Consider the following 27,454-nt stretch of genomic DNA (forward strand, 5'->3'; position numbering starts at 1 on the left):
TACTTCATTAATAAAAAAAAATTAGCAGTTGAAAAGCTCAACGGCAGTTTTTGCAGAAATGGAAACACACATCTTAAAATTCAAATGAAATTTCAAAGCACCCCAAATAGCTATAACAATTTTGAAAAATAACAAAGTTGGAGGACTCGCCTCAGAATTCTGAAACTTAATACAAACCTATAGTAGTCAGGTTGTGTGGTACTGGCATAAGGACTGATATATAGCCAAACTAAACAGAACTGAGTACCCAGAAATAAATTCTTGCACATATGGTCAAATGATTTTTGACAAATGTGCTAAGACCACTCAGTTGGGAAAAGAACAGTGTTTTAAATAAATGGTGCTGGAAAAATTGGACATCCACAAGTAAAAGAATGAAATGGAACCTTTACCTTTTACTACATACAAAATGAACTATATGGACTAAAGAACTTTTAGTATCAAATGTTTAAATCATATAGCTGATAAGGGATTAAAATACCCAACTACATAAAGAATTACAAATACCAAGACAAGCAACAAAAAACAGGCAAAGAGTTGAATAGACATTTTCCCAAAGAGAATATACAAATGGCCAATAGCACATGAAAAGATGCTTAAATCAGCAATCATTAGGGAAGAGGTAATCCAAAACATAATGAGATACCACTCACATCAATGAAGAAAGTATTAAAAAAAAAACAACAAAACCCACAATAACAAACTTTGATGAGGATGTGGAGACAATGGAAACTCTATACACTGCTAATGGGAATATAAAATGGTGCAGTCACTATGGAAAACAGTCTGGTGATTCTTCAAAAACTTTAATATAGAATTAGCATTTGGCCCCAAAATTTTACTTTTATGTATAAAACCAAAAGATTTGAAAAGAGGAACTCAAATACTTATATGCCAATATTCCTATCAGCATTATTCACATTAATCAAAAGGTATAAATAATCCAAGTTCATATAAATGAACACAATGTGGTATTTGCATACAATGGATTATTCAGCAATAAAAAGAAATCAAGTTTCAATACATGCTGCAAGGATGAACTCTGAAAAAGCAGACACAAAGGGGACAAGTATTTTAAGATTCCACTTATATGAATTTCCAGAATAGGCAAATTCACTGACACAAAGAGTAGAATAGTGGGCATCAGTATCTGGGGGCCAGTGGGGGTTGCTACTTAATGGGTAAAGAATTTCTTTTTGGGGTGACTGAAACTTTCAGAAATACAGTAGTGATGGCTATATAATATTGAGAATGCAATTAATACCACTGAATTGTACACTAAAAATGGTAAATTTTATATTTTACTCCAATAAAATAGTGACACAGAAAAATGTTACCAATTTGTACAAAGCTAATAACCACATATATAAAACACATACTTCAAATCTCTGTGACTAGTACAAGAAACCTGATTTTGTATTGCCAGAGTATTTTACGTGTGTGCACATATTTTAATGCATTTTTTAAAAAAAGATTTATGTTTTTGTTTATGCATACAAGAACTAGGGTTTAGGCCAGAGGTGCGGGGGTGAGAGGATTCACCAGAAACAGAATGGGAAGCAGAACAGGCAGATCTACTGAACTACACTGCTGAGGGGAGCAGTGGGCGAGACAGAAGAGATCTGCAAGGCCATGTGGTTCAGGTCCCCAGCCTGGGATCCAACTCACCCACAATGGCTGGCAATAGTTTAATAGCGCTGAGACTTTATTTTTTTTAAAGATTTATTTTTATTTATTTATACAAGCACTGGGTACAGTCAGAAGCGCGGGAGGGTGAGAGAATTCACCAGAGCCAGAGCGGGTTGCAGAGCAGGCAGAGGGACTGAAGTACTCTTGCTGAGGGGAGCAGCGGGCGGCAGGAGAGGTCTGCGCGCCATGTGGGACCCTCCTCCGTGGCCCGGGAACAGCCAGGGATGGAACCCGCGCCGCAGAGGCTGAGGGCAACTTCGCAACCCAGCGCTCAACCACTGCGCCCCCGGGGAGGCCCAATAGCGCTGAGACTTTAACCCTTATGCATTATCTTTTGAGGTTAAAAGTAAATTTTCGTTTTAAGGAGACAAATTTTTACTACATGGATTTCTAAATTTTCAAAATGAAGTAACTAAATCCCATCTTAAACAGTAAACCTAATATATTAAAAGTTAAAATAACCAAACAAACCAATTTCAAAGACTCAGACAGCTAATTACAAACAAATAGGAAATAAAACAAACAAGAAAGAACTTGTTAGATGAGAATAATTTTTTAAAATGAAACTTACAGTCTACAATAAATAAACAAAACCATAAAAAGATTTTTATTTCAAGGGTAATAACAACAGAAAAAAAATAGCATTTTTAAAAAAGGTAAAATTTAATTTTTTAGAGTTCTTAAAAGTCAGTATGACTTACTCTTTAATATCACGAAGTTGATCAACATCTTGTGATCTGGTAAAATCTGGATCATGGGCTAGCAGGTGAATCATATATGGAACTACATACTCAGGTAACAGTGACAGTAATTTCTCTAAAGTGAAAACATCATTATTAACAATAGTAATAAATAGCTTTTATAAAATCCCTTTCTAGGTTTATATTCCAATCACTTCAGTTCCATTTTTCCCCTCAGTTATTTTTCTATTAGAGAACTTGATAGCTACATGATACTGAAATACCTCTTTTTCAATTTTGAAGAATATTAAAGTCAAAGTATAATTTAAGATCATGCAGTGGGTCCTTTACAAAGCTAGAAAATAAGTTTTTGCTCTCTAACATCTTAGCAACATGTCAAACCAAGCCACACTGCTGATCCCACAGGAAAAAAATGTAGTTCTATTTAACTTTAAAATGTCTCAAAAATCAAAGCACATGACTACAATGACAGCATTCCATAAATCTCCCATTGTTATTATCAATTACAATAGAAATATGTAAAAATAATTCCCCTTCCCCCATAGAATCAACAACAAGATGCATTTACAAACTGGGAACTTTCAAAGCTACTTACCAGTAGCCATGGGGTTCTGTTTAATGTACTCTCTGCGTATACTGATATTTTTTAGCAAGCACTGTCGTGCATGTGCTCTTCTCTCCTTCACAGGATCTTTGGCACACAAGGCAAAGATCGCCATATACTCCAATGGGAGTAGTAATTTCACAAGCGCCTTATGCAACTTCTGAGCAAATATCTGTCTTACTTGGTAGCACTCATCCTGCAGTAGCACATAACCAAAAATATTAGTGTTTTAAAAGCCATAACAAAAATGTCCAATTTAGTTTTAGCAATTGGCAAACACAAGAGCATATTTTTATGCATTTTAAATATATTTTCATTTTTAAAATATAATGGGGGAAACAAATCAGTATTTGTGAGTCATTTTGTTAGAATTGGTAATAATAGCAATCCCTTTTGTGTACACATCCTTATAGTGAATGGGTCTATACCCACAGAATGTAAATGTATATAACGTTAAAGGCCAAGTAATTGACAAAAATAAGATTGTTACTTACATTAATAACAAGTGCACAGAGCTGAAACTGTTCTGGAGTTATAATTTCATGGTAACAAGGTTCCTGAGCAAGCTTCATTATGGCACTACCAGCAGCTAATCGCAAGCGAGACATATCAGATTTACTATAAACAAACAAAAAAGAAATAAACATTTCCTATAAACATTATGACTCATAAAATAATACTTTGATCCCATTTTGAGTGTAAAGTTCTTAGCATAATTTATACTTAAAGTGACTTAATGTCCAAATATCGCCTTTTGAGTCCTCAAAGTCACCACAGGAAAAAAGGCTCAAATCATTGAGACTATCTGATAATAGAAGTTTATCTTTCTTCTTATTTAGTTATGCTCTAGCTAAAAGCCTCCATCACAGCCAAATAACTCTGCTCATTCTTACAAGCACATTAATTGCAATGCTAGAATAAATTATCTACATAAAGAATTGTATTCCTAATATACTATATACTCATTGTAGAGAACTTGGTAAAAAAAAAACAACAAAAAACCAGCACCTTGAAAAATTAAAAATCCCCTATCATTTTAAATCTACCTCCTGCAGTTTTTAAATGCCTATACATAGAACATAGGAATCTAGTTAAAGCTACACATGCCTGATGAAATACAGGGCCAGCAATTTGGAGTTGATTTGCAACAGAAAAGGGAAGCTATCAGATAAGTAAAAGGAAAGGATATGGAGGTGAGGGTCATTAGCCAACTCAGGTTCCTTTTGCAGCAGGAAGATAGGAGGGCCAGGCACTTACTCCAACCCAGCAGACTTACTTCCTACATGGGAAAATATGACAACGAATGGGGTGACAGGACAGGGTTCCCACTTAAACCTTCACTGTATATTGGAATATTGTATAGCTTTGATAGTTAAAAAAATGTGGAAAGCTGGCCTGAATCCACAATGGACATAGCTTAATATAGAAAAGGAGAAAACATGGTACTCTTGGACAACAGGATAGTCAAAATGAATGCTGGTAACAAGAAATGACCATTAAAAATCTGAGGAAAATAATTGAGGAATTAAAAAAAAAGCTGTACTAACTGTGTGCTTAACTTTGTGCCAGGCAATATGTGCAACACTTTACAAGTTTTCTCTCATGAGGAAACTTGAGTCTTAGAAATGCAGTTTATACAAGTTCTCACAGCTAATAAATAGAGTATAGAGCGATATGTTTCTGATTCTAGCTAAACCATATAACATCCAATTAGGACCTGAGAGAGAGAGAGACACACACACACACACACACACACACACACGATGTATATATATTTAAAAGATGTATTTATTTATGCATACAAGAACTGGGATGTAGGCCAGAGGTGGGTGTGTGTGTGTGAAAGGATTCACCAAAGACAGAGTAGGGAGCACAACAGGTGGATTTATTGAAGTATACTGCTGAGGGGAGCAGCAGGCAAGGCAGGAGAGGTCTGCTGTACCATGTGGGTTAGCTCTCTGGCCAGGAATCGAACTCAGGCAGCGATGGCTGCAGATAGCTTCATAGTGCTGAGACTTAGCCCCCTGCACCACCAGGGAGGCCCTGTCATTTTTTTTTTTTGTTTTTTTTTAAAGATTTATTTATTTATTTATACAAGCACTGGGTACAGTCAAGGCGCAGGAGGGTGAGAGAATTCACCAGAGCCAGAGCGGGGAGCAGAGCAGGCGGAGCAGGCAGAGCAGGCAGAGCAGGCAGAAGGACCGAAGTACACTGCTGAGGGGAGCAGCGGGCGGCAGGAGAGGTCTGCGCGCCATGCGGGACCCTCCTCCGGTGGCCGGGGAGCAGCCGGGGATCGAACCGGTGCTGCAGAGGCTGCGAGCAGTTTCGAAGGCCAGCGCTCAACCACTGCGCCACCAGGGGAGGCCCCCTGTCATTTTTTTTTTAAATCAAAACATTTAGCATCTCTATTCTAATTGCACATTCCCTATTTCCTCTACCAAAATGCATAATCCTTGAAGGTAGAGACTGTTGTACCTTTAAGAAGCACCCCAGAATCTGGTGTGAGTGCTCAATAAATATGCAATGCACAAATGAGTATGTAGGAATGCACCACAAGCACAAATTTTAATTATTTCTGTTGGTGCTCCAGGAGCATAATAAATCAAGAGTTTCAAAAAACTAAGGATCACGAAACATCTAAATTTTCATGTTAAAAGGAACAGAAAGAAGAAATGGTGATTTAACAGATTTGAAGAGTGAAAATGTATAGAAGTACAATATTTTATTTTTTGCATTTGCAGAAACTTGCGTAATTGTCTGCAAACCAATAGGAAACTGTGACTCTTCCTTCTTTGAACTGCGACTGACATTCCTTTCCCGGCACCAAGCCATACAGCAAAACTCCTTGAAGGCAAGAACTGAATATCTGTTTTTGCTGCTAAGCTTTTCAGAATTTTCCCAAGAGTAGTCATTCAACAAGTATTTGTTTAATGTTGAAGGTAACTGCAACATTACTATAGCAATTAAAATTAAAAATTTACTGGAAAAATTCAGTCTTTAGGAAAGAAGAATATACTTTTTTTTAAAAAATTGAGGTAGCACTGGGCCTCCCTGGTGGCGCAGTGGTTGAGCGCTGGGTTGCGAAGCTGCCCGCACCTCTGCAGCACCGGTTCGATCCCCGGCTGCTCCCCGGCCACTGGAGGAGGGTCCCACATGGCGCGCAGACCTCTCCTGCCGCCCGCTGCTCCCCTCAGCAGTGTACTTCGGTCCTTCTGCCTGCTCTGCTCCCCGCTCTGGCTCTGGTGAATTTTCTCACCCTCCCGCGCTTCTGACTGTACCCAGTGCATGTATAAATAAATAAATAAATCTTTAAACAAAACAAAAAAAAAATTGAGGTAGCATTGATTTACAACACTGTGCATGATTTAGGGGAGTAAGTTTATACTACTTCAGATCTGTTATCGTACCATTACCACCATCAAAAGCCCCTATATTTTACCCTAAGTCATCGGGTCTCCTCTCTGGTTCCCCAGCAGCCTTAATTCTGCAGCCATATTTCTAGTGTTTACTTTGTATAACATCATTACGAAAACACTGAAAGATGTACAAATCTCAAGTGAATTTGTAAGATTTGATTCCCAAGCACACAGTATCATTCAACATGCAGTATTAATTAGGTAAATTATTCCTATTTAAGTCTTTGTAACAATTTTGAGCTAAAAAATTTGAAAGGATGAACAATCTCACCTGATCCTCTTTTGCTCTGTCAGGTCACCTTCACTAACCAACATTGCTGATAATAACCGAAGAGTTGAATTGGCAGATTTAGACTGGTTGTTTTTCATACCCAACAGCCATCTTACCAGAAGTTTAATTGCTTGTACCTATAAAACATTAATATGCTAAAAAAAGAAAGCAACTTAAAATTCCAATTAAATGGAAGATTAAATTATGTTAATTAGATTAGTGAGACTGTTTAATTACCAGTAGACATGTTTTACTAAACAAATCTTTAGGACAATAACAATAAAACTAATATTTACTTAGTTTAACCTATACCATGTACTATTCTGAGAGTTGTATATGTATTAACTTATTTAATCTTCCAAATAAGTCTGTAAGGGAAGTATTCTTATTTCCAATAAGACAAGTCAACGAAGAATATTTATAATGATAAATAACTTGCCCAAGGTCTACTTTCTAAACATAAGCTTTAACAATTAAGACATTTGCCTGAGATTTTCACATCTTTCAAACAGGCACGCCTCATTTTATTGTGCATCAGATATTGGGGTTTTCATTAAGTTAATGGCTTGTGGAAAACCCGCACTGGTCATGTTGATTGGTGCCATATTTTTGTTGAAATCACAAAGGATTGGCAATGTTGCATTAAGTCAATAAATAAATCAGGGTTTGAGAGAGGTGAGTCAAATTTTGAAAGTTCTATTATGGGTAAAATACTAGCAAGCAGCATTTCTAGCTACAGAGAAAATTTCTGTGAAAGGAAGAGTCAACAATGCAGCAAATTCAATGGTTTTCTTAAATTTGAAAAACTACCACAGCCACCTCTATGCATCGGCAACCACCACCCTGATAAGTCAGCAACCACCAACACTGAGACAACACCCCTCCACCAGCTAGGTTAGGACTTGGTGAAGACTGAGATGGTTAGCAACTTTTAACTTTAACTTTTAAATTAAGGTATATATGTTGTTTTATAGCCATAATGCTATCTGTACACTTAACAAACTACACTGTAGTATAAACATTAATATGCACCGGGAAACCAAAAATTTCATGTGAATCACTTTATTGTGGTGGGCTAGATCCAAACCTGCAGTATCTCCAAGGTGTGCCTGTAGTTTTAATACTACTGATATATTTTGTAGTACTGAAAATTTATTTTGAAGAACTCGTCAAGTCTAATTCAGTGTTGCTCAACCTTCTGATAAAAAACAAAACTAGGAGATCTTTGTAATTACTGATGGTTATATTTACTTAGAGACTCATATTCAAAAGATTTTTCCTATACATGAAAGCAGAGGCTAAAGGATCTAGATATTATTTACTATATTTGCTGACAACTTAGAAAAAGCAATTATGACTGCAGCCACAAAAGGTGAAACAGATGATCAAGAAAGATGGGACAATTTCTTGTTTTAAAATACAAGATTATACCTTTATTTTTTAAAAAAGATTTATTTTTATTTATTTATGCGTACAAGAACTAGGGTATAGGCCAGAAGTGTGGGGAGTGAGAGGATTCACTAGAGACAGTGTGGGGAGCAGAAAGCGAGACAGCAAAGTTCTGCTGTGCTATGTGGGTAGCTTCCCTGGCCGGGGATTGAACTCACGCTGCAGTGGCTGGTGATAACTGGTAGTGCCGAAACTTTTAACCACTGTGCCACCAGGGAGGCCCCAGATTACATCTTTAAAAAACAGCTTTACTGGGCCTCCCCTGGTGGCGCAGGCAGTTGAATGCTGTGCTGTGAAGCTGTCCGCAGCCTCTGCAGTGCCGGTTCGATCCCGGCTGGCCAGCGAGGGTCCCACATGGCGCAACAAACCTCTCCTGTCTCGCCTGCTGCTCCCCTCAGCAGTGTATTTCATCAGTCTGCCTACTGTTCCCCACTCTGTCTCTGATGAATCCTCTTACCCTCCTGCGCATCTGGCCTGTACCCCGGTTATTGTATAAATAAATAAAATAAATCTTTAAAAAAAACACAAAAAACAGCTTTACTGAGGTACAATATAAATTTCTTGAAACTTACCAAATTGACACAGCAATCTGCTTTTGCCAAGTTAATAATGATATGCTTATAGATAGTGGGAGTAAGTCTAGAACCTAAGATGCTTCTGAATATCACTATTGTAAACACAAATCTCTGTGTAAAACAGACTCAGAGAAATTATTTTAGCAGACAGAAAGGTCTACACAATGATGCTTACATATAAGTAAATAACTCAATGACAACTACAATTTGAGACATATCTTTGACTTAAAAAATAAAGCATCTCATTGAAAAATGCTTATTAACTATTAGGTTAAAGAATATTATAGAATATCTATGAAAGTTCATTATTTCAATGTAAAACTTATTAAGACCTACACAAATTTACCTTTGCCAATACTTCAGGAGAAACCTCTTCATCTGGAGACCACAATTTTCCATTCTTTTCACCTGTTGACTGTAAATAATTGAAAAATCTAATTTTTATAAAGAATATTGAAAGCTTTTCATACTTCATTCTGTGCTCAAGATATCTTATGGGAAAGTCACCAAATAGTGCTTAAAACGAAGAACAAAATTGGAGAACTCATGTTCCACTCACCCTTCACCAAACCACCGGTGTCCATACCCATGGACTTTCCATACCCATGGACTTTCTGATACAGATACTTCTTACAAATATACAGTAATTAAGATAGTGTGGTTGGTAATGGCTTAAGTACAGACACAGAGGCTAATGGAATGAAATAGAGCACTCAGAAAACCCTCACAAATAAATGGTGCTTGAACAAGGGCACTAAGACCAGTTATTGGGGGAATGAATCTCTCTAATAACTGGTGCTGCAAAACAAGATACCTAAAAGGAAAAGAAAGAAGGTGGACCATTATCTCATACCACACAGAAAAATTAACTCAAAATGGATCAAAGATCTTAATTTAAGATCTAAAACTATAAAATTCTTAGAAGACAATAGAGGAAAATCTATTAGCTTGAATTTGACAAATATCTGACAATGGTTTGATAATTTGGAATAAAGAATTCTTACAACTCAACAAAGACAAAGGGCAAAGGACTTTGAATACACAAAGACAGAAAAATGGCCATTAAGCACAAGGAAAAAATCCCACACATTATCAGTGAGTAGGGAAACACAAAGACACAATGAAATACTACTTCACACTAACTAGGATGCTTATTATCAAAAAGCTGGAGAAGAAAATTGCTGGCAAGAGATGTGGAGAAACTGCAAATCTTGGGTATTGCTGGTAGGAATGTGGAATGATAGGGCCACTATGGAAAACAGTTTGCAGTCACTCAAAAAGGTCCCATACTGAATGACCACAGGACTTAGCAATTCTATTTCTGTGTATATATCAAAAAGACTTGAAAACAGGGACTCAAATATATCAGCATTGTTTGCAAGAGACAAGAGGTAGAAAAAGTCCAAGTGCGCAATAACAAAATGTATGTTATGTACACAATGGATTATTACTCTGGAATAAAATGAAGTTCTGATACAAACAATAATAAAGATGAACCTTGAAAACGCTATGCTAAGTGAAACAAATCAGACAAATATTGGGTGATAAGAGGTGACCAGAATAGGCAAGAGAGCCAGAAAGTAGAAGAGAGGTTGTCAGGACTGAGGGGAAGAGGCAATGGGGAGATTTTTTTTAATTTGGGGGTTACATTTTTGATCCTCCATATGTAGACATGTTCCACTTACCCTCCACCAAACCACTGGTGTCCAGACCCATCTGCCTTCCTCCCCCGGTTCCCTCTGGTAACCATTAAATTGTTTCACAAGTCCAAGATTCATTCAGCTGGTGCACTGCTGGTAAGAATGTGAAATGGGGGCCTCCCCTGGTGGCGCAGCAGTTGAGCGCTGGGCTGTGAAGCTGCCCACAGCCTCTGCAGCGCCGGTTCGATCCCTGGCCACCGGCGAGGGTCCCACATGGCACGACAGACCTCTCCTGCTGTGCCCACTGCTCCCCTCAGCAGTGTATTTCATCTGTCTGCCTGTTCTGCTCCCCACTCTGGCTCTGGTGAATTCTCTCACCCTCCCGCGCTTCTGACTGTACCCAGTGTTTGTATGAATAAATAAATAAATCTTAAAAAAAAAAAAAGAATGTGAAATGGGGAGCTATTGGTTAATGGATACCCAATTTCTTTTTGAGATGATAAAGTTCTGGAAATAGATAGTGGTGATGTTCACACAATAATATGAGTATATATTTAAGGCTGTCATGCTTATGCCATTTTAGAGAGTTACTCAGCTTCCCTAGGTATCTTCATGTATGTAAGAGTTATATACAAGTTATGGGATTTACTCATTTTTTCAAAAACAGTGACCAAAAAAGTCCAACAGTATGAGTAAATATAATGTAAGTGAATTATACACTTAAAAATGGTATAAATGGCAAGGTGGTATAAGTGTTTTATCATACATACAAAAAGAACCATTTTAAAATAGGGTTTATCAATAATTAAGTTGGTATTTAAAAGGGGCCTTAAATTTTACATTTGTTGCTAGCCACATTTATCAATAGCGAAGGAACGGAGAGGGAAATGAATTTTGGTCTTATTCTTCCATTCTTGTCTAATATAATTCCAATAGGGAGAGGGAAAAGAGGAGGATTGTGTATTGCAATATTTTTAAGTTCAGATAGTGAGGGCTCAAAGACTTGTGGACCATATGGGAAAATGAAAAACTGGATAACTTAGCACTATACTGAAAATTATCACATTAATCCAGCAATTAAGAATAACTAGCATCTTCATTCAATAACTCTTTAATTTAGACTAGTTTGATTAAGTAGTGATTCTTTTTTTTAAAAGATTTATTTATTATTTATGCATAGAAAAACTGGGGTGCAGGCCAGAGGTAAAGGGGTGAGAGGATTCATCAGAGACAGATTGGGGTGCAGAACAGGCAGACTGACTGAAATATACTGCTGAGGGGAGCAGTGGGAGAGACAGGAGAGGTCTGCTGCACCATGTGGGTTGCTCCCTGGCTGGCCGGGGATTGAGCTCAAGCTGCAGTGGCTGCGGATAGCTTCATAGGTTGCGTCTTAACCCTTTGCGCCACCAGGGAGGCCCCCAAGTAGTGATTCTTAATCAGAGGTGTTTCAGAAATCACTTGGGGAACCTTTTCAAGCTACATATACATTACTAAGCTCCAACCCAGTGTTAATGTATCTTTGTGTGTTGTGAACGTGTGCGTACACACTCATGCAATTCAGTTAATAGAATATATGAATCTAGATTAATAGAATACATGAATCTAGTAGCAAAAGTACAATGTGATTATATTTCAGAAAGCTAATCAAATACAATTCCACTGATACTTTAACAGTGTTTTAGATACAACGAAATTCTAACACTCTACTAGTAAGTTGTCCTTCAAAGGTTAGGATAGCATCTCACATGTACTTTTTACTTCATGACTGATCTATCTCATGCTCTCACTTTTTTCTTTCTTAAATGTCACATTCTAGCAACAGCCACAATGATATCAAGATGTTACTTGTAAATTTAAATAAATAAATGAAAAATAAAGAATAATTTTAAAGGTAAAGAAAATTATATATAGAATACAGGAATGTTTTGGTGATAAAGATGTAAACAGGCTTACTCTCATAATTCTAAATATAATTAAAAGAGAAACTTACCCTGTCATTCATTAGCAGATCTTTTACAATAAAGTTTGCGACTACAGATTTCATTGGGGAAGCAAATTGATCTGGTGCTAACATAGAAATGTGGCCCAGTGAAACTAATGGAGTTATAAGTTGTTCTGGTACATCAGCATTCAGACTCCTACTAAGTGGCTATAAAAATAAAACAGTCAAAATTACCAGTTTGTTTTATAAATATCTAGACATTTTATGGAAACAGTCAGTGTGCCTGAGTCTTTCTGAATTTATCATGCCTAAACAAATCTGTTCTAATAATATGTAACTTCAGTCACCATAGACACTTAATTCTTATTTCACCTACCGAGATGTAATAACAATATTGAAAGAACGCAGAAAAAAAGATTCATCTAATAGGTAAAAGTAAAAACAAGAACATTTCTGCATCATCATCTATAATACAACAGATTTATTATGTTAGTGAATTTCTTATTCTGTAGGTCATTTAATTAAATAACAAGTGGCATAAAAAAATAAGAGCTCACTTTGGTTTGGTTCACAATGAATCAATTTAGAATAGTGGGAATATCTTTCCTGGTGGGGTTCAGCCAAGAAGGCAAACAGGACTAATCTTCAGGTAGGACTGCCAGATACTTTAGTTCAAGTCATCTACTAATACTTTCTGAGGACAGAGGGACCACTAAACCAGTAAGGCTAAAATTAAATAAAATGTTCTAACACAAACACACAAAACATCCTTTAGTACAAAGTAACCATGAAATCTGATATAAAGGCTGGCTATACAGTGCTGAATAAGAGAGACCTTGCCCTATGGAATTTATATTCTAGGAGGGAATTAAATAGCTCAAAAAAAATTCTACCTTCTATCCTCATTAAACCACAGAGATGAAAAATAAAAATGAACATGAACACATCCCATGTATTACATGTACCTCAAAAATCTGTGCAAGCTGGACTTCTTTATTTGTGAATATAGCATGTATACAGTGAACAGCCTGTTTTGCTTGGTGTGGAGTACCTCGTTTCGCTTTCTGATGCAAAATTGGAATTAAGGTCCTGCAAAAAATATCATAGTTACCAAAAACAAAAACCTAACCAAAAACCCCATAAACTAAAAACAGATCTTCTCGTTGTTTCCTATAACTGTTTAGATGTATGCAATTACAGAAGCCTCTCAAAAATTACTCTATCTATAGAAAGACTTTAAGTTTCCATCTCTGTCCCAAATATAATCCAAGAAACACAATGCCCAAAGAAAAGGTGACTTCAGGAGACAATTTTCATGTGAGAGTCGCCTCATGAATATGAAACAAATAATAAACACACAATGTCTCTCTAAAACTTGCCACATGCCATTTACCTTCTAAGTAAGATATTCTTAATTTTCCACTTCCCTTTCACAACCGCCTTTGGGTTTTTAAAAAATCAGTCAGAAAAAAAGCAGCAAAAGGCCAAATTGTATTTAAAAGCTGAGATGATTATACCAGTGAAAGTATGCAAGGATATAGACATATGTATAAATACGTAAAAATATCTATGCAAAGCGCCATTCTAAGTGGTTTTAATGAATTAATTCAATTAATTGTCATAACCACCCAAGGTCGACAATAATTATAGTCATTAAATAGATGAGTAACAAAAGCACAAAAATACTAGTTAAATTTAAGGTGAGTGACAGAGTTAGGAAATGGTAGAGTTGGGATTTAAAAATAATCATTTTTGTTCCAAAGTCCATATAGCTAACCTTCACACTGACAGCGAAGACTAATAAAATAATCTTTCTATAAGATGATACGGAAATATATATCACATTATTAAAGCATTAAATGTTGATATGGCAATACATTAAGTGGAATGAAGAAAACGTTTATATCAGCCTACAAAAAAACAGACACACATCAAGTATACAGACAAAACGGTATGAAAATATATATCAAAATGTTAATAGTGACTTCCTGTATATTATCTAAAGTTACAGCTTTTTAAAATGTCCATACAAGTATTTTTCTAATCAGAAAAAAATCTGTAAGCCAAAATAAAAATTTAAATACTTGTCATCTATTTGATTCAGTGATCCTATTTTAAAGATATAAGGGCAGTGGTGTCAAATGCAGCGATGACAAAGGGCCCTCCTATAATAATGGGAGGCTAGACAAGAATAATACCCCAGGCCTCAGGTCATGTACTTGAACCTAAAAAGTGGAATACATGCATTGGTATAATTTGATACTTATGAATGTGCTTCATTTCTCTCCGTAAAGGTTTAGAATTATCAGAGAGTATTTCAATGCACAAATTGCCTTCTTTCACTGAAGGTGAAAGAGCTGTTCAAGTCTTTCTTTCACAACCTCATTTATCAGAGTAATAAGAAAACCAAAATATAACAAAGATATAGTACTAATCAAATTATTATTAAGTGTATAATTAATACACTTAGCCAGCCCAATGAAATGATACAAAAATCAATCTTGACCTGTCTTGTTTTCTAGTGTAATTATAACTCCAATGATGCTATTAAGTTTGTTACTGAGATCTGCAGTGCTGTTTCTCGATTTTCATTGATCCTCTCCTTCCATGCCCAATAGTCTTAAAAAGTTTTATAACTTGTGTCCAAAATTAACTCTTTCACCTAAATCCCACTATCTTCTTTAGGATAAAATTTAAGTCCTCTACCTTAAAAAAAGCATGTGTTTTTCTTATCTTGAAATATTCACTGCAAAGTTTATCCTACTGTGTCAATGATTTTTTCCATAATGTACAAATATTAAGATGATCACCTCTAGAATATAAACTTCAAAGAAGAGGCTGTAAAATTGTTTTATATTAGCTAGTATAGTACTCTAACAATGAAGAGAGCATATAATTAATTATTTCTCAAACTATTAGCTCACAAATTCAATAAAACTTTAGGAGTCATAAGTCTTCTTGTTCTATTATTACCCTGTGAGGGAAAGCTGGTTTGATTTGGATATATTTGAAACTATTTGCATATACCTGAACTTCTGATTTAATAGCCTTCAGCACTGTGTTCTTCCTCCAAAAGATATCTCCCACATCTTAAGTCTAAATATAAACTCTCAGTACAAGTTTGATCTTAAGGCAATTATCTTAAAGATGTCAAAGTACAAATACCAAAATGTACTTTATTCTTATTAGGGGAAGGTAATCTAGAGGCTAGGATCAAAACAATAGAAGCTCCAGTGCCAACAGCCAATCGACTAATTAATATTTTATTAAGCATACTACTCGATTATCTGATTCTTCGGTGTAATAAGGTAGTTGCTACTGATTTTATAAATCTGCTGGTGAAAAAAACATGAACCAAGATTAGGAAAATATATTAATCACAAATTCTAAAATCTGTGATATTTTTGATTAATATTTAAAAATAATTTTTATAATAAACAATGTGCAAGTTTATGCCTTGGCCTGTATTCTAATGATAGGGGAAGAAGTATGAGAGAAAGCCTGAAATGTAATGATACAGAACAGCAGTTGTTAGATAAAAGTTGTTTTTTCCTCTCCCATATTCTCCTACATGAAAAAAGGAAACAATTTCCTATAGCGCCCATACTTAGAAAACTGTTAAGTTTACCACAAGAAAAATTATACTCACGATCGTATCTGGGGTAGGTCTGTTTCTATTTTGTGACCTGTATTTCTAAAAATCTGAATAGCAGCTTCTGCTACCTTGTCATCTTCCATTCTGAGGCACTGTAACAGGGACTCATATGTCTCTGCAGAGTGGAACGAGGTAGGATGTGTGAAAGACAGAACCTGGAGGAATAGATATTGCTTTAGAAGTATAGGCAGTGGTTTTAATCCACTAAAAAAAAAATAGAATTAGTTCTACTATCAAAAACACAAAGTTATTAAATTCCATATATGCAAGATACATATAATAAAGTTTGTATCTTGTAGCCTCTCTTGTAGAGAGTTATAGATTAATAGGACCTTAGCAAAAACACCGGGCAGTAAAATTCTTTAAGCACTTGATATAGCTCTTGTCCTATTTTCTTCTTCACCTCTTGGTCTATTCTGAAACTGGGAATATAGAAAATGTGGCTTTTTTTTTTTTTTGAGAAGTGTGATATTGTGATGTGAACAAAATGCTAACAGTTTATTTCACTGACAAAATATATTCTATAAGAAAATACTTTAAGTGAAAGCCATCACAAAAAGTTCATATCATAACAAAGACATTATTGTGAAATAATAATCACTATTACAAATAGATTAATTGTTCCTATATTTATTTTGACACAAGACCCATCCTAATAAGGAATTTGCTGCAAGTTATATATAACATATTTACAGTTTACCTACCATGAAGAGAAAACAATCTAGTTAGCATAATATCACAAATAAGGACTAAGAGTGGAAAGAGGTGAAGATGGGGAATGGTGAAGGTAGTTTTCATTAACACATTCAAAAGCATTTAATAGGTTATAAAGCGGAGACTCTCATTTGGAGAAATTTAGAGTGATAATATTTAGTTACGAGGTTTTAATTTTTTACCTTAGTAATTAAATTGGAAAAATTGAATCAATCTCTTAAAAAGGTTATCTTAAAGATGATTTCACTTTCAAAGCTATTTAAAAATATGTTCTCATTATTGAAGATATAATTAAAATCTTATTCAAGAAATGTCAATTCTTTCCATGAAATAATATTTAAGGCCATTACCATACAATTCCACCAAATCTTTCTATATATTGTCCACTGCACCGATTTGCTTCTTCACTCTTGGCTTATATATTGGAATAATCTAAATGTCTCTTTGTCTTCAATTTCTTCTCTTCATTCAATGAAAGCTCTATCAAGTGCTGCTTTATATGAAAAGCCCCTTGACAGTACCTTTCCTCCCTGATAGTAACCCAGTCTGGAGCCAACCTTAGTTCCCATCATTCCCCAAATGAATTCTTTCCCTAGTCAGGCTAGACTCCTAACAATACCTAAAATATGTCAACAATTATTCTCTTTGATGATACCACATTCACCTTAGTGTAAGTCACATGTCCACAAAGACTTCCCTGACCTAGCTCTTACTAATTATTCAAATCTGAATTCCTTGGTGTGGCATCTGTTATGATTACCAATTGTTTAGAAATCACCTGGTTAGACAATAGGTGCCATTAAAAAATATCCTGTAAGTAGTTCTTTGATCCCAGATGAAGGTTCCTTGAAAGTTAAGACTGAATTATTTATGATATACTGTTACAAGTGTATTAAGCATGAAAGTGATGAATAAAAACAGCGAAAGACAAAATGTATTAGTTCATAAATGATTTCTACCACACTTTAAAAATCTTTTTATAAATGCCAATGAAATGGGCCTGACTCTTGCAAATCCTTAGAGGAATTCAAATTACAACTGTGGAAATGCATGGAAGCAAAACTTAGTTTAAATACCTTAAGAAGTTCAAGTCCCGAACGAATAGCTGTATCTGGACTTACACCCTCCTCTTCATCATCTGCTGTTCCCTCTATTGATTTATTCATCAGTTTTACTAGTGCACTGTTAAAAAAAATACATAGTTTAGTGACAGTATTCTAGATTAGTAACAGTATTCTAACTGTACTGTGATAGAACCTATATAGAATCAAACATCAGATTGAAAATATGTTTCTAGAGGAAAAGTTATTTTGTGACTTTTTAAACTTTTTTTTTTAAGATTTATTTATTTCTGCATACAAGAACTGTATGCCAGTTCTGCATACAAGAACAGGCCAGAGGTGTGGGAGGGTGAGAAGATTCACCACAGACCGTGTGGGGAGCAGAACAGGCATACTGACTGAAAACACTGCTGAGGGGAGCAGTGGGTGAGACAAGAGAGGTCTGCTGCGACATGTGGGTAGCTCCCTGGCCGGGATAGAACTTGTGCTGCTGCAGAGGCTGCAGATAGCTTTATAGTGCTGTGCTTAACCCCTTGTGCCACCAAGGAGGCCCCTAAACTTTGTTCTTTGCTTGACAGCTAAACTTATTTTTAGTTTATCTTCTCTCCCTAAAAATCAATGTAAAATAACAACTCTACTGGAAGACAACAAAACTAAAATTAGATGACACACATACTGGAAATATATTTTATAAGTAATATAATATCCATTTATATAAAGAGATCTTTAAAATTTTAAGAAAAACAGTAAGATGGCAATTGCTAAATGGGCAAATGACAATTTATCAAAAGAAAAAAACAAACAGTAAATACCTAAAGAAAGGTATTAGTCACTGGCAATTAATTTACTGATTAATAATTCCATTTCTAGTAATTTATAGTAAAGAAGCAATTCATCAGAAACACCATGCTATATTTATATCCATAAACAAATTCATAAATTAAAAACTACTGTTCATTATTACAGAATTAGCTTTTAAACAGACCTAACCACCACAAAATGGAGTATTACCCGATCAACAAAAGTCAGACTATGCAGCAATATGGTACTATTTTTAAGTAAAAATAGATGCAATTTCTGGTTTTGAGACTGTTCTCTCATAAGTAAACTGAAGAAAATACTACCTTATTTTGAGAACATTAAATTCTTTTTTCTTTTTTTAATTATATATTTAATTTATTTATTTATACAAGAGCTGGGGTACAGACCAGAGGCACGGGAGGGTGGTAAGATTCACCAGAGACAAAGCAGGGAGAAGAACAGGCAGACAGACCGAAAGCACTGCTGAGGGGAGCAGTGGGAGAGACAGGAGAGGTCTGCTGTGCCATGTGGGCATCTCCCCTAGTCGGCTGTGAATTGAACCAGCGCTGCAGAGGCTGCAGACAGCTTCATAGCACAGCGCTCTGCCAGCTGCGCCACCAGGGAGGCCAGAGGACATTAAATTCTTAAAGTCAATGACCTAAAAATAGTAAATATTCAAGAAATAGAAACTAATTGTAAAAGTTTTAGGTTACATTTTTTCCTTGTGTTATGCATATTTTAGTCAAATTATTAACTAAGCATTTTTAAAAAGATTTATTTTTTTTTATTTATGCCTACGAACTAGGGTATAGGCCGGAGGAGCGGGCTTGAAATACACTGCTGAGGGGTTTAGTGGGAGACAGGAGAGGTCTGCTGTGCCACATTGGTTAGAGCTCCCTGGCTGGGTATGGAACTCATGCCACAGTGGCTGGCGATCACCTGATAGTGCTGAGACCCAATCACTGCACCACCAGAGAGGCTCCCTCATGTCTTTATGATTATAACCACACTAGTGAGTTCAAAGTGATGTCTCATTGCGGCTATATAAATTATCCCCATGTCCACACAAAAAAGCTTATTTTGTGGTCAATTCCCTTTTCTTATTCAAGGAACCACTCTTCTGGATTCTGTCACAATTATTTAACTTCATCTTTTCTAGAATTTCATTTATTTTGTGCCTTGCATTTTTTATCTGACATAATTCATATTTCTCCATGTTTCCACATGAAATCAGTAGTTTGTTCCTGTCTACTATTCAAATATATTCCATTGTACAGATGTATTACAGTATTTTTATTCAATTATCAACTGATGGGCTTCTGGCTATTTCCATTTTAGAGATAAGTAAGACATAAATAAGCAGCACTTAACTGCTACTATAAGCAGTTAAGTGCAAGTCTTTATGGGAACGTATGTCTTTTTTTCTTGTAGGCAACTATATATTATTGGGATTCCTGATTTGTATAGTGATGTTGTATGCATGATTTAATGTTGTGAGAAACCATTTTCTTTCTTCACCAATACTTGATTTGGTCAGTCTATATCCTTATGAACACTTGGTATGGTCAGTATCTTTAACCATCTTAGTATTTCTCATAATTTTTTAACCAACAAATCAACAAATTATAGTGAGTAGGTAATGTTTTTCTTGTTCTATATTTATTGTTGGTATATATTAAAGTGTGTTCAAATCTTTTGCCCACTTTTAAACTGAGTTGTTGGTTTTACTGAGTAGTTAAGAGTTTGCTAATATTCTGGAAATAATCCTTTATCAAAAATGTTTTTCATGGTCTGTGGTTTAACTTTTCTTTTTGTTTAAGAGAAAGTATTTAATTTTCTTATATTGTTTGTGCTTTTTATGCCCCATCTAAGAAATCTTCCTTACCTTACATTTTATTCTAGAATTTTTTTGGCTAATATTAGATTTTTTAAAGTTATTTCCAATTTGAGAAAAGTATTCTGAATTAAACTTTTTGTTAGGAAGAAACCCTACAAATATATATTCAACTAAGATTATAAATGTGTTTGGAAAAAAAATTTGCAAACATGTTAAAAAATTACAAAAGTATGAATCTGACTACTCATAATAGAATGTGTATGCATTTATTTAGTAAGTATTTATTCACTACTTATTATATGCCAATTCTAAGGGTCTATCCTGGAAATATAGTGTAAAACAAGACAGACATTCATTATGTGGATGAATTATTACTACTGAGCAAGGAGCTGTAAAAGAAAGACCCAAGTCTTAGAACCAGGCTTGTAGTCATTCCTCTTAATATTTTCCATTTCTAAATTAGATAAAAATATACATTCCATATACTTCATAGGACTTACGAAGCAAAAGATCATCGTCCACCCAAATACATCTTTAAAACTGCTTTGAAAATTTTCTATAGGGCCTCTCTGTTGGCGCAGCAGTTCAGCACTGGGTTGCGAAACTGCCCGCAGCCTCTGCAGCGCTGGTTTGATCCCCGGCCGCCGGGTGAGGGTCCCACATGGCGCACAGACCTTTCCTGCCGCCCGCTGCTCCCCTCAGCAGTGTACTTTGTCAGTCTGCCTGTTCTGCTCCCCACTCTGGCTCTGGTGAATAATCTCACCCTCCCGTGCTTCTGACTGTACCCAGCGCTTGTATAAATAAAAAAATCTTTAAAAAGAAAAAAAGAAAATTTTCTATATATCCGTTTTTCTCCTATGCTTTGTAACAAATATCACAAATTTTTGTTATTCAGATTCAGGTCTGAATCTTTCTACTGAGCAGACTATCTTACTTTTAATCTAATAGCCAAAAATTGAAGGGTTAAGAAAACATTTTTCATACCCTACCTTCTACACTGCTTCTAATTTGCATCTATTATTTTACTGTTATATAGGAAGGCTTCCTTCTTTCTTGTTCTGCTTTCTTAGGGATGTTGCTCAAGCATGGGCCCTATTCCATTCCTTCAATGTCTTCAGTATTGCCTTTGTAAGTATTTTGATCCCAAATTCCAACATTAAAAACAACAAAAGATCCTTCTTCATATTCACTCCCTTTTCATCAATTTATTTTTCTCCTTTACTTTTTGTAACTAAGATATCTGTACCCATATTCCAATTTATCTCCTAAAGCAGAGTTTAGCAGTATCATGAAGTATTTATCCCTTTGATTTATTCATACCAAGGTAGCCAAGTGGAACCTAGTGAGGGCCTGTTGAGCAAAATCAGGCACCTGCACACCTGAACAGTCTTTTCTGCTCTTCAGACACCATCATTTCTCAGTGTGCCATCATGTGACTGTTTGAAAGGGCTATCCTATGCTCTTTTCCAATACAGGTAACTTGGAGTCATCCTTGTTAGCACAAAGAAACTACTTTACTTTGGCTATTGTGGTAGTGTGCATTTCTCTAAATAGAAAGGATGATTTTAGTAACTATTTACTTCTTTTTTTTTTTAAAGATTTATTTATTTATCCATATAAGAGCTGGGGTCCAGGCCAGAGGCGCAGGAGGTGAGAGGACTCACCAGAGACAGTGGGGAACAGAACAGGCAGACTGACCAAAGTATACACTGCTGAGGGGAGCAGCAGGCGAGTCAGGAGAGGTCTGCTGCACCACGTGGGTTGCTCCCTGGCTGGCCAGGAATTGAACTCGTGCTGCAGTGGCTGCAGATAGCATCATAGGTTGCGTCTTAACCCTTGCACCACCAGGGAGGCCCACTATTTACTTCTTGGTAGCATCTGACCCTCTACCTTTTTGGCTTCTGTGATATCTCTATCTCCTGACATCTTACTTTTGATCACACTTCCTTTAAAAATTCCTTTTTAATGATTTTTCTTCTGACAGCCTCTAAATTGTTAATTTTCTTTAGGATTCAGTTCTGAGCCCTTTTCTTTTTAAAATTTTATCCTCTTCCCCAGATTTCAAGCATTATTATAGACACTACTTCATGTTCAACAACTTTCTATTGACTAAAAATTACAGCATGCAAATATGTAGTTGTAAGGACAGAAGTCTGGAAAAGAATACTTATATTGAAAAAAAAACCCGTTATATTTAGGATAATTTTCCACTATCCCCAATCCTTTCTTCCAAAATCCTTTATTATGGTTGAAGTACATGCAATTTTCTAAGTATTTCTTGATTCCTTTTGACTTTGTTCTTTTGTGGGTTTATTTTTTCTTCCTAAATAGCTACTAACATTCATTTAGAAGTTACTACACATGAGGCATTATGCTAAGTGTTTTAAATATCCATATGTTAGTCAAGGCCTTGTCTAACATATAGTCATTATTATGATATAATAGTAATTATTATCCTTATTTTAAAGATAAATAGAAAAGTATTTCTACTGAAATACACTGCTGAGGGGATCAGCAGGTGAAACAGGAGAGGTCTGCTGCACCATGTCGGTTAGCTCCATTGCAGGGGATCGAACTCATGCGGCAGTGGCTGGTGATAGTTTTATAGTGCTGAAACTTAACCCTGTGGGCCACCAGGGAGGCCCTGTTAATCTTTACTGTGCCTAATGAAGAAATTAAACTATCATAGATACATATGCATAGCAAAAAAGATCGTATATATAGAGTTTGGCACCATATGGGGCTTTAGGCATCTACTGTGGGGTGCTGGAATGTATCTTATTTTCCTCTTATTTTTATTTGTGAATGAATGTATTTCTGACTTACCTTATGGCTTCTGAATCAATGTGCACAGGTGCAATTCTTTCCAACAGAAATTTGACCATTTCTAGAAAAGGATTTGTTGGCTGCTTAGGATTTGCAAGTTTCCGAGCTATTTCTCTCTATAGAAAATAAAAAGTTTTGCGGTAAGTATGAGTCTCTTTTTTGTTTTTAAAATAAAAATGATTGTAGTCATCAAAAGTATTTAAGATTCAAATAAAATTCTGCTTTGGACCCTGGCTAAAATTACATACTCATTAGGTAATCATTATAAAACCTGGATTGTTGAGAACAGAAAAGGGATGGCACGCTTACCCACTTTTCTTGGATATATTTTATTGGCTTATTTCATAATTTGATAGAATTTTAATTGTTTTTTAAAGAGAGGGAAGTTCATAAGTGTATTAATATTTGTAAGGCTTTTCTGTTCCGGAATAACATAGTTGAGCTCAAAAATAGTGGTATTACATGAAACAGGTTCTACAATGTAAAGACACGATTGCCAAAATTTTCTTAAGACTGTAAAGTCCTGATCTTATTATAGAGACTTATTCCCCCAAAGACAAGGTTACATTTATAACATACTAGGCTGTGGGTGAGAAATTTATTGTAAAAATAAGGTTTTTAATTTATTATCTCTCATGAGTTAATGTAAATTTTAGCTGAGAAGATAAAGCACATTAAAAAATACTTTCCAAACTAAAAGTGATACTTTTTAAACATTTTTCATAGAAAATATTTCAGTGAACTGTTCAAGACAACAAAGGAGAAAAATCTATCGTAGTTTTATTAACATCTTGATACAAATAAACAATAAAGGTCATTAAATTAGATGTCATCTGTATTTGTTATTAGAATGTGAGTTAAAAGGACTGAGATTCTGGAAAAAAAACATTAAAAGGACTGAGATTCTGAAGAAAACATTAATCATTATAAGATGCCTGATTTATTCTGCAAGCTGTAGTTAACTGAGTAAAATTTCAGCCTTTGAGAAAGTAAAATATTTACCTTGCTCTAAACCACATGTAAACATTTTTTTAAAAAAAGATTTATTTATTTATGCATACAAAAACTTAGGTACAGGCCAGAGGTACGTGTGTGTGTGTGTGTGAGAGAGAGAACATTCAGCAGAGACAGAATGGGTAGCAGAACAGGCAGATTGAGTGAAACACAATGCTGAGCAGCAGCAGGCGAGTCGGGAGAGGTCTGCTGCGCCATGTGGGTCACCTCCCTGGCTGGGGATTGAACTCATGCTACAGTGGCTGTGGATAGCTTCATAGTGCTGATTCCATCAGAATACTTAAAGATCACAGGTACACTGCATACTGAAATGTGTCTGTCTGTCACCTAAACTTCAACCTCAGTGAGACCATTTATAATATAATTTACTAAATTATGTGATAAATAATAATGGTGTAGGTTTGATCAAGGAACAAAATGAAATGTGCACTTCTGAAAATTCAATGCATATCCAGACAGTCCTGAAGGGCAGGGTTATAACAGTGTGATCCATGAACATAAAGAATAACAGAATCACTGAGACAGAATTAAACAGAAGTTTAAGTAAAATGGAGATTCATGATCCCATTCCAGATCTATTTAAAAAATTCCCAGTTTTTTGTCATGTACATATAATGCCATAAGAATAACCATTTATTTACATCTTACAGGACAGTACAGAGGGTCCTGTTTTAGTGTATACATATAATTCATTTTACTTTATTGTTTTAACACTCTTTTTTTTTTTTTTTTTTAATAGAGGCATGTTTTTATTTATTTATTTATTATATTTGTTTGTCTTGTTTATACATGCACTGGGTACAGTCAGAAGCGCGGGAGGGTGAGAGAATTCACCAGAGCCAGAGCGGGGAGCAGAGCAGGCAGAAGGGCTGAAGTACACTGCTGAGGGGAGCAGCGGGTGGCAGGAGAGGTCTGCGCACCATGTGGGATCCTCCTCCGGTGGCCGGGGAGCAGCCGGGGATCGAACCGGCGCCGCAGAGGCCGCGGGCAGCTTCGCAATCCAGCGCTCAACCGCTGCGCCACCGGGGAGGCCCTGTTTTAACACTCTTAATAAGTGTATAATACTTATTGGTAAAGAAAATGAAGCTCAAAAATAATAACTTACAAAAGGTAACACTGTGTTTGTAAATGGTATAGCTGAAACTGAATCCAGAATGATCTCAAATGTTGGATAAATAAGCTTCCTTTTAAAAAATCTTGAAATCTGTGGTCCTTCTCAAGAAACAAGGGGTTAAAATTCAAATCCTGAACTCCAAAGGGAAAGCATGTGTGTGTTTGTGTGTGTGCCATGTATTTTAATACTACTGCTCACCCCTTCACACTACATGTATGAATTCATAGTATGTCTATCATTATTCCTTAAAGCATATTTGCTACAATTCTTCAAGAATGAAACTGAGACAAAGAGGAAAATATTAGATTTCCATTCCTACTAACTCTATTACTGAAATGCTTATCTCTTTAAAAGTGAAAAGTGACTATTATTTAGGAAAAAAGGAGGTGGTGGTAAATACACATAGGGGACAGAGTAGGGAGTCTCAAAGATGGAATGAAAGGTACACAAAATGACAAATTAAATTTTTATCTCTGTATATTTCATTTTTTATTCTTTTCTATTTCAGAATATAACTATAGGAAAAAAGAATGTGGATATTAGAGGATATATGTAATCAATATCAGTAACCTTTGGAGAGGATAAAATAATACATATTCTGAAAAATGGCAAAAATGTTTCTGAAAGTGTTCATTTTCTTGAATCTAAAGGATTTTTAAGTCCTACTTTATACACAAGAATATATTAATAAGTGAAACAATTCCTCAAAATACATAATGTTAATGTTAATTGCTGGGAGAGAAATTCCTGTGAAATTACACACACACACACACACACACACACACGCACACACAACACCAAAAAAGAAAAATTTCCTTCTAGAATAGAATTCTAGAAGCACTCTAGAAGCACTTAACTATTTTGTGACCCAGTACTCAAATAATCTCCCTTCAAAAAAAAGCATCATCATTACCATGCTCTTTTTGCAGTGAAAGTGCAGTCCTCATCTCTACTTACCTGGTTTCTAAAATCTGAATAGCAACAATACTTATCCTGAGGCCTTTTGGTTACAAACATCTGTTTTGCATGTACTTTTTTGGATTTGAAAACAAGTATTTTTGGTCTAATAGTAGGGATTTATGTTACTCTCATTTTTTTTCAAACACAAGCACAATTCCTGTTTTCTCTCAGACCAAAAATACCATTTGCTTGTTATTTCCTAAAGTTCATATTTCCTAAGCAGTACTTGGTTTGTTCTTCTTGCAAACAATGATGGAATGTATAGCAAGAACACTATGATGAGTATAAGATTGAGACACTACTTTAGCCACTACAAACATCTCTGAAACACTGAACGAGAATCTTTACCTACAAAAATTCTTTGTCTTTATCTGTAACATGAAGTGGTTAAACCAAGTAAATATCCCTAAGGTAGTTCATTATATGACCCAATTATATTAGTAGATGCCCTGCAGGACGTAATGCTTTAGAAATAGAACGTTAAGGACAAAGAAGTAGATAAAACTTTTTTTTAACTCAAAAAGCTTACTTAAACAATACTTATTTCTAGTTTTTAATATTATTTTTATTGAGGTAACACTGGTATACAATGCTGATTCAGAGGTACAGGCTCATACCTCTTCTAATGTATGTCACTACAGCCACCACCAAGGCACCCATAGTCCTCCACCAGAATCCACTGGGTCCTTCCCATACTTTGCTCCCCTTTTAGTAGCCTCAGTTCTGCAGTCACATTTCTAGTGCTTGTTTTGGTTTGTCTGTTCCTTTGTTTCTCTATACTCCACATGAGTAAAATCAGATGGTATTTGTTTTTCTCCTGACTTAAAAAAAAAAAAAAAAGCTTTATATTTTATTTAGTTTTCTGACTCTGCTTGTGCCTTAAATACTTAGAAAAGATTTTCTGTTCCTCAATAAGAAAAGCATGCTTGAAATCATCACAGACACATTTAGTGCACCTTGAGCCATCATAGGCCCTGTTGACATGTTTGTTTTTGACAGTCTCATAAGAACTTTAGGTCTCACAACATGATTTCCTCAGAGTTGGCCTGGGCACACACCACATGCAGATTCTGGCGCCCAACCTTCTTGGCATAAAGATAAATAGATCTATTACCAGGTTTTTGGAGAGCCTGGTTTTTTCTCTGACTGGATGGTAGGATATTCTACAAGGATATGTGAATAGCT

At 35.6% G+C, this 27,454-nt stretch overlaps 1 protein-coding gene across 4 annotated transcripts in view; it reads right to left on the reverse strand.

Annotated features, from left to right (window-relative positions):
• Positions 1-27,454, reverse strand: part of PDS5A (PDS5 cohesin associated factor A) — a 113,485-nt gene that overhangs the window by 17,829 nt on the left and 68,202 nt on the right. For all 4 annotated transcript variants that reach the window (XM_037530463.2, XM_037530462.2, XM_037530467.2 and 1 more), the window contains 10 exons: positions 23,182-23,297; positions 17,733-17,838; positions 15,937-16,097; positions 13,253-13,376; positions 12,336-12,494; positions 9,052-9,120; positions 6,682-6,818; positions 3,489-3,612; positions 2,986-3,190; positions 2,391-2,505 (listed from right to left, as the gene is read on the reverse strand). In XM_037530463.2, the coding sequence (XP_037386360.1) occupies positions 2,391-2,505; positions 2,986-3,190; positions 3,489-3,612; positions 6,682-6,818; positions 9,052-9,120; positions 12,336-12,494; positions 13,253-13,376; positions 15,937-16,097; positions 17,733-17,838; positions 23,182-23,297 (1,316 nt within the window). The remainder of the gene's footprint in view (positions 1-2,390; positions 2,506-2,985; positions 3,191-3,488; positions 3,613-6,681; positions 6,819-9,051; positions 9,121-12,335; positions 12,495-13,252; positions 13,377-15,936; positions 16,098-17,732; positions 17,839-23,181; positions 23,298-27,454) is intronic.

Source organism: Talpa occidentalis, unplaced genomic scaffold (assembly GCF_014898055.3).
Source record: "Talpa occidentalis isolate TD23 unplaced genomic scaffold, MPIMG_talOcc4v2.1 talOcc4.6, whole genome shotgun sequence".
NCBI classification, from domain to species: Eukaryota; Metazoa; Chordata; class Mammalia; order Eulipotyphla; family Talpidae; genus Talpa; species Talpa occidentalis.